Below are 8,867 nucleotides of genomic sequence, written 5' to 3'. Positions count from 1 at the left end.
CATTGGACAAACAGTTTGGGACTACCATATCACCCGACTTGAGCAAATACCAATACCAATACAAAGCATAATGCAAAAATAAACACAAATAATAAATATATGCGTACTCGCAGAAGCAGTATCAACAAGTATGCGTACCTATTTCGCATTTCAAAGCTATTCATAGTTCTTACCTTAAGCGGTTTGAGTCAGTTTCTTCCTCCGTTAGATTTTCTTGTTTGTCTCATCAATTAATCGTTGAATACCCTGTGACACGAAGAATGTTGGGTTGCTTGTTGAATGTACTTAACAAGTTAGGCTAAAGAAGATCGTCTAAGTTAAGCCCCGTATCTCATAAAATACTTCAGCGAGACCTGTCAGGAAAATGCTGTTAAGAATAATTTTCGATTTTAATTAAAGAAAAATGTAGAAAATACAAACTTTCTCCATTACAAACATTGTCCGTTATCATTTAAACAAAATCTTTATTATTTGCATTATAAATTTCCCATTTTTTTATGTTTTATAAAATCTCAATCGTAGTGACTTGAAAACATATTGAGTATTTCCCTGTCAGACACGCTCAAGTCGGATCAGCAATAATTTCGTATAATATATTCAATATTCCTCTTAATAGAATCAACTACAAATATTAATAATGACATTCTAACGAAGTGCTTTTATGTTGTATTAAATCTATATTAATAATTAATATTTCCTTGTCAGACACCAGTGTTAGTTTCGTTTAATGTATGAATGTATTGAATAGTTGCATTACTTATTTTACTTTATAGAATCAACTAAAAATATGAATACTCACAATTTTTGGAAGTGCTTTCATGTTATATAATATTTTCTATAATGAATTGAAAAAAATACTGAGTATTTCCTTGTCAAATTGTTGCCTCAAATCGAACCAGTATAAAATTCGAACAATGTTCTTGAATATATTGAATATTTGTGTTATTTACTTTTCATAATAGTAACATCAAAAAATTTAAAACTTCCATTCTCTGAAAGTTTATAAAATCACAATTATAATAAATTAAAAATATACTGAGTATTTTCTAGTCAACCAAGTTCATTTTTAATCAGTTTAAATTTCTTAAATATTCAAGTATTTGCATAGTTATTTATTATTAGCACTTAATATTCCAATATTTGCAGTATTTGAATATTTTGTGGTTTATTTAAAATCGTATTTTTATTAGATTAAAAAAGTACTGAGTATTTGGCTGTTCAGCACGCTCAACTCCTAATCAGTGTTAAGTTTCTTATGCGTGGGCTTTGTAATTAGGCTGCAAAACAAATCATCATGATGAGAAGTGTTTTTGTTTATGAATCTTGTGTCCCGTAATCGAACAGCGTTTTGTTGTCATTCCACTTGTAACGCCAACTAAACGTTTACCTGCATTGTGAGCTTCAATGGCCCTCGACGCATGCTCAATTATGGTCAGCAGGTATTTTAGGGGAATGCCAGAGGACTTTGGCACACATTCAACTCAAAAGACATGCGACGCCTACCAGATAAACGACGAAAGAAAAGAGCGTTTGAGTTGACGACAGAGAAATGACATTTTTCATGAGAAATCGCAATTTATAACTATCATTAGTTAATCAATAGTATATCAATGATCAATGAGCGTCGACAAATTGGTATGCGAGGTACACGAGGTACATCAACTAGTTCTAACCAGTTCTGATTTTAGTGGTGGATCGATGAAACGGTTGCAGAGATAACAGAACTTAAGGCAGGGCCTAGAGCAAGGTAAACATACTCGTATAATGCCAAAGCTGATTAGAGCGATTTCCCTCACTATTGAGTTGTCGTCTCCTCTGCTCTCTCCTCTATCTGCCTCTCTCTCTCACTCTCTTGACAATCGATAAGCAAGGTGAACGGTTTTCACCGGTGTCGAGCGGTTGGCAATGGCAAATCAATTGAAATGAAATATTAAATAATTTTGATTAGATAAGTCACATTTTTTGTTTGTGTGTGTTTTGTGCGTCGTAGCAGAAGCTTTAAAAACTAATGATTATATTGTATTTCTGTGTATTGTTGTCTGTCTTTGCAGCCGTACGAGACGAACTCAAACAACTCAAATTCTAACACGGCACGCGACTTGAAGCAGATACGACGCAGTGACTCCAGGCCAAGTTCGCCCAGCTTAACCCAGGGACACATCGAAAATGGCCACGCTCAATATCCGTAAGATATACATACATCTTAAGTGAATGCATTTGACTCATTACTAATCGGGTTTCCATTTCCACAGCTGCTCCATTTGCAAAGTGCTGTGCTCATCCAACAAAATGGATTGGCTCTCGACCAGTGCGGAGCACATGAACTCGCATGCCATGCACTTTCCCTGCCTCAAGGCCAATGTCAGCAGTAACGGGCTTAGCAATAGCAACAACAACAGCATCAACAACAACAATAATAATAATAATAACAACAATAACAATAACAACAACGAACTGAACAATAATCGTGTGCTCGCCTGCAAGGATTGCATTAACTACTTAACCAGCCAGTGGGAGTCAATGGATGCGGAGCGTGTGCCGCTCGAGCACAGAAGGTTTACATCTCAAATTTCGACATCTCATTGCCGATATTCTGATTCTGCTTATGATTCTGATTCTAATTCGATTTTCCATTCTGCCTTGCAGATACAACATTCCCTCGCCCATGATGACATCCAGCTCACCAAATGGATCTCGACATGGCGCCATGAGTACCTGCACACCGCCCTCAACGCCCTCGGTCAGCTCATCAACGCCAGCCAGCACTTCAATCTATTGTTTCCTCTGTGGACTTCACTCGGACCTAACGCTTGCCAGAATACTTTATGGCAGCAAAGAGGTATAAAGGGGTTTCACTTAAATAATAAGCACTTCAATCAATTACAAAATAAGATAGAACATTAAGAATTGATTGATCATGTAACATTGTAAGCTAGTCATCAAAATGTTTGTAAAAAGAAAAAGTTCTAAACTTGCATAATTCATTTTAAATCGAATGTAATTTCACAACTAAAAGTGACATTGATTAAGTGCTGCGGAAAGGTAGATTTTTAATTATTAAAAATATGTGAAATGACAGCACTTACATTTATTTAATTTCTAAAATGTAACAAACGCTAATCTAAATTGCCCTTTACAATGTTTGTAATATGGTTTATGGTTTATACCTTTTGTTGACATTTAGCGCACAATTTTACATATCAGTCAATCAATGCTAAAATGTAATGTTAACTAGTATAATTGTAATTATTATAAGTCAAATAGACTCTGAATATAGTGCTATATTAGTGAAAAGAAGTCTGTCTAAATCTAACAATTTAAAAAATGAAAGTTTAATAATGATAACTGTCTTAAGAGAGAATTTAGAATGTGTAAATGAAGCATTATTTTGTATTATTGTAATCCTTTTAAAGCAAATTTGTTTTGCTGAAAGTAGCAACTGTATACACGACTTTTTAATTAATTGGAAGTTCTCTATTATACTTAGAGAACTTCCAATTAATTAAAAAGTCAGCTACACAGAACAAATTTGTTAAAAAGAATTAGTAATGTAAATTGAGAGTGAATCTAGGCTTCTTCAAAAAATTTGTTATTTTTAATTATTGTGCTATTAAAAAACAATTTATTAATTTATTACTATAGAGATAATCTATTTGTAGTTAGAAACAAGTCGATGAATAATCAATTATTGTTTTTACATTAATTATTCATTTAATTGTAATAATTTATTATTGTTTACATTCAAAGTTCTGTATATGAATTGTATAATATTGACTTCAAACACCTTGACTGAATTATCAAAATAATGTTCAGTCAAAGTAAAAGCGATATTGATTAAGTGCTGTGAATAAGTACATTTTTAATTATATGTAAAATGGAAGCACTTACATTTCACGCTGACATAGATGTCACTTCTACAATTAAAGATTTCAGTCATATTTAATTTATTTTTTCTTGATTGGTAGTAGAAGCAATCAATCGATATATCTGTTTAGCAAGGTAGAAGCCACAAAGATAGAATGATCTCAATGATACTGCAATTAGTTGATACTTGAAATAGCAAACGAAATCAATTTTGTTACTTAATTGACGCACAACACTAGTATGGTTCAATTTACTAAGCTAACGTATTAAAAATTATTATACATGTACTATGCATTTAGTCCATCTATTGTGAGGCTTATGAGCAGATTGTCTGACAGAATTTATGGATATGTTATGAACGTATATTTGTGTATTAATCATGAAATTTATATAATCAAAAAAGGTGCTCGTTTTGTTAGTTTAAAAATATGGTATAAATTTAAATTTGTTATGCAGATAATTTAATTTAGTTGAGGCAATCTAAACAGTTGCTTAACGAAATACACATTAATACCACTTTCGCTTAAAACTTTAATATTATTAATTTAATATTTTTTCCTCCCTAAGCTATCGAACTTACTTTTAAATCAAATTAAATATACATAAATTTAATATATAGTTGTCAATTAAGTAATATTAGGTAGTCCCTACTTTTAAATTATGTATAGTTGTAATTCTATTTTGCTTGTCTAGTTACCACACAATTTTGAAAGCACAATATGTTATCAATTATTAAGTTCTCAAATGCTAATAGACTTATTAATACAATAGAATTGCATTTAAGTAGTAAGTTACGTCTCTAATGTTGGCAGAGTCTGCTCTATTGATGCATGAGAATGAGAATACAAAATTAATGTACTTACAGGGATCTCGGCCTTACTTTCCGCTGCTGCTGAAGCACAACTCGCTGCCAAACGCTGAACAGCTGAGAAACAATTCGGCTCTAGTCTGCACCTTCTGTTACCATTCCATGTTGAATCAGTGGCGCAAGTGAGTAAACCCCGAATGTGAATACGAATTGCGAACAATATTGCTAATCAACAACAATTTCCTCGCTTCTACACAGATATGAGGCACAGAGTCCGAGCATTAGTCCGGCGGAAAGGAAATACAATTGGCACGATTACAACTGCCATCTGTGCGGCATTACGACTTACAGGAAACGGGTGCGAGCATTGCCAGTGAATGAGTTTCCGTTTGTGAAGCATCAGAAGAGCGACGATGGTCTGCTGCTTGAGAACGGTGAATATGCCGTCGTGTGTCTGGACTGCTATGAGAGCTTGAGGTATGGACTTGTTCTGGCCCATGTACTTGGCTGTTTGACCACAATCTTAGCTTTGCTGATTACAGACAACAGGCCTCGCAGCACGATCGCTTCGGGGTGCCCATCTCTAGGCGGGCCTACAATTGGGTGCCCCAACCGCCGCCGCCCGAGGACAGTCCCGATGTCGCAGTGGCGCGACTTCCCTGCGGCGAAAGATCTGATCGTATTGTGAGTAAAAACACTTGACATCATCGCTGTGCGAAGACATTACTAAATATCTGTAATCCCTTTTTGTGCAGCTTATGAGCAACGCTCTGAGGCCCATTCCAAGCAAGAAGACAACGTCGCCCAAGCACTATGACAAGTCGAAAGAAGGTAAGCGAGAGCTATTCCATCCATCTGCCATTCAGCTGAGGGGTAACGTGAAACCCATTTTAAGCGCTTCGGGGTGATGTGGTTCAAGTGAAACCCAATTCGCGTCAATAAACTTCAATTGGTTTCACTTAACTTTGTGCAGACCATTCGCCATTCGCCACTCGCCATGTGCCCCTCTCAAACACCCGCTCTGTAATAGTCTTAGTCGTGTCGACTCGAGTCCAGCTCAATTTCCTTAAGGCCCACTGAGTGCTGTGGCCCCCAATTCGTTAAATGGACAGTTCAACTGCATTTGTTGGGCATCCTCAACGGTTTTGTTACTGACTAGATAATGTCTGAAGTGAATTATATTTTCTACTTAACTAATTGGTGAAGGAGCCACTCAGAAAAATAGGAAATGGGTTTACATTTTAGGTTTATCATCATTAATTAGCAGTTGACTTTATAAGTTCACCAACGTATTTTAGTCTCTACAACAAACTTCTGAATTTTCTACGAATTTAAAAGAATCTTACAAAATATATTTAATCGAAGGTATTTATGTTGATTGTTTCTCAATTAATGTGGTAATTTATAATGTGGGGGACATATTTAAAGTTTTGTTGATCAGAAATAACTTTTATAATACCCGCTAGAAGGTTATTATAACTTTGTGACGGTATGAAATGTGCGACAATCTGGTATATTTTTACCTCTATGGTATATTTCGAATATAGTACTATATCGATATGACCTGAGGTATATTTTTGCATTTTTGCTATATATTAATTTGGATTATTTTAAGAATAATACCGCTACTCATAGGGTAGAAGGATATTACTGTAATTCAGTACCGGTATAAATGTGTGTAATTTACTATATCGAATTCGATATACTAAATATGTTCTTTGGTATATTTATGTATTATTGCGTATATACATTTGGTATTCGACTAAGAAAAATACCGCTACCCAAAGAGTATTATAACTTTGTGTCACAATGAAATATGCGGTATATTATTTTAATATATTTTAAGAATAATACCGCACTGTTTTACTATTACTCAAAGTACGTAGCGGGTATCTCAAAGTCGAGCACACCCGACTGTAGCTTCCATACTTGTTGTATATTGAATCTAATCAAATTCAGCTTGCAGTCTTCGTATAAAATGCGATACTTATGCTATTCGTTAAAGAGCTTTGCATCAAAATTTAATTTAGTCCAAATTCCCGTCAAATAAATCCATTAAATTTTATTTGTTATACAAATATTTATTAGCTTTTACTTGTATTAGTGAATTTCACTTTAATATAGTCCCTTTTTTTTGTAAAGAAATGAAAAAGTTAAACATAAAAATCCATCGATTGAAATTTAAATAATTCTTTAAGCAGAAGCGTGTTTGAAAATAATCTTGAATTTTTACAAAAGATTTACGTACAGTTAAAATCAATACTTTACTTAAATATAAGTAAAGAATTAAAAATATAATATATGTATATTATAATAGAGTTATATCTACTTAAAAATGTCAAGCAATAGTACAACTTTTGTTTATTTGGAATTTCAATTAGTTTTCAATTGCAATTAGTTTGGCATAAGTGCAGTAAAGGATTTCCTAATTGCATTTGCCTAGTTTGAATCGCAATCAATTTAACAAAAATTCCCCCCTTTTATCAGGAGGGGAGAAATATGCATGGAAAATGGAGGAAAGAAAAGCAAGCTGAATAAGAAATCAACTGATTAAATGCTCAATAACAAGCAGAAGACCGCAAATTGGTAAAGCTTGTAGTGAGTGGAAGTGGAATTGGATGGGGATGGGGAAGAAGTCTGAAGAGGGAAAGGTGGGGGAGTAAAGACTGCAATAAATATTGATTTTTTATGAATTGCAAAATACGCTGCTAGGTATGCACACTGAATGAGTCTTTGTAGGTGTGTGTGCGTGTGTGTGTGTGTGTCTTTGTGTGGAAGAGGAAGATATAAAAAAGGAAGGTTGGGGTGCTCTCATGTCCATGCCACTCACTTATTTATGCAACAGCAGCAATGGCGTCGGTAAACTTCTTCAATAAAATGCCAAAAAGGAAACATCATAAAAATAAATAAACAGAGAACACACAGTTGAGGGAAAGAGGCAGACAATAAGTGAGCGAAAGAGAGAGAGAAAGAATAAACGACTGTGTATAAGTTTGCACACAATTTTTTATGAAGCAACAGCAGCTTCGACTGCGTCTGCTCCCCTTTTATACAACTACTGCCTCACCCACACACAAACACACACACACTCACTCAAACGCATACAAATGCCACTTCCGACAACAACAATAACAACAACAACGACTAGAAAGCAACAAGACAGCCGAGGCACAAGCACAAATAATAAAAGCAACAGCATAAAGTATTTCGAATTGAATTACTTCGTGTTATCCTGTCAACCATACGAAAACACTCAAGAGCATTCAGCATGCCACACGCTTCCTGCCCCCGCTCCCCCACTCTGCACACAACCACAACCCCGCTTCATCCCATTCCCCACTCAGGGCAGGCCATCGTTTAAGGAGTTGGCATCGATTTGCAAAAGTATATTACCAACCCCACGTGCGGCAAGTTGTCCATGGGGACCACATGAACTTCTCTCTTGGTGGGTGGGTGTATGTATGTGTATGAGTGTGTGTGTTTGTGTGGATCAAATAATTGTCCTCGTGCCGACTCTGCGCTGAGGGGGTGGCAGGCTGAATAAGTAAACATAAAACCACTGAATTTACGCTTATTGCACCCGCAAACATTTTGTTTAACACAACAACCCGACGCGTCGGACGTCGCAGTTGCCCTCGTCACAGAGTTCAACACGCTCTCTCACTCGCTCTCACACTTGCTCTCTCTCTCTCTCTGTCTACCCTCTCTCACTCTCTGGACTTTCTCTCTCACTCTCGCTCTCTCTCTCTCGCTGTGTCGTTTGCTTACCATTTCCGGCCTCAATTTCAAAAGAAGCTCAAATTTCCACACAATTTTCCGGCTTCGCTCTTTTGCACTCTCGACTCGCTGACTCTCAGCTGGCTGTCAGCTACGAGTCGACACCTTGCCACCAAACCCACAGTGCTGCATGTCCCATGCCCCATGCCACATGCCGCATTGCCACCCTGCCGCAACCTCAAGCCACTGACAGTCGTTTCCTCTTTGCCACTTGTTCAGTCACTCACAGCGTTTCTCCTCCTCTCTCTCCCTCTTTGGGTTGTGCTTTTCACTTTTGCGCCCACATCTTTGCCAGTTGCCAGTTGCCACCTTTGCCACAAAAATATTTCAAACACTTGCCACAAGAGAGAGTGAGAGAGAGAGAGGAGGGCGGGAATGTTGCTTGAGCCTCCTGGCCACACAGTCGTTTCCGTTTTGC

At 36.3% G+C, this 8,867-nt stretch overlaps 2 protein-coding genes across 2 annotated transcripts in view; one reads left to right on the top strand and one right to left on the bottom strand.

The window, feature by feature from the left end:
• Positions 1–883, bottom strand: part of LOC117566718 (odorant receptor 49a-like) — an 88,039-nt gene extending 87,156 nt beyond the window's left edge. Inside the window, exons 1-3 of the transcript XR_007954928.1 lie at positions 800–883; positions 421–606; positions 174–353 (exon numbers count right to left, since the gene is read on the bottom strand). The gene's annotated coding sequence lies outside the window, so the exon portion shown is untranslated. The remainder of the gene's footprint in view (positions 1–173; positions 354–420; positions 607–799) is intronic.
• Positions 1–8,867, top strand: part of LOC117568010 (uncharacterized) — a 94,961-nt gene that overhangs the window by 43,736 nt on the left and 42,358 nt on the right. The window contains 7 exon segments of the mRNA XM_034248333.2: positions 2,052–2,185; positions 2,253–2,555; positions 2,647–2,839; positions 4,730–4,854; positions 4,931–5,149; positions 5,215–5,356; positions 5,428–5,503. Coding sequence (XP_034104224.2) covers positions 2,052–2,185; positions 2,253–2,555; positions 2,647–2,839; positions 4,730–4,854; positions 4,931–5,149; positions 5,215–5,356; positions 5,428–5,503 — 1,192 coding nt within the window.

Source organism: Drosophila albomicans, chromosome 3 (genome assembly GCF_009650485.2).
Source record: "Drosophila albomicans strain 15112-1751.03 chromosome 3, ASM965048v2, whole genome shotgun sequence".
Lineage (NCBI taxonomy): Eukaryota > Metazoa > Arthropoda > Insecta > Diptera > Drosophilidae > Drosophila > Drosophila albomicans.
Note: the sequence above shows the minus strand (reverse complement) of the source record. Positions and strands in the feature narration are given on the sequence as shown.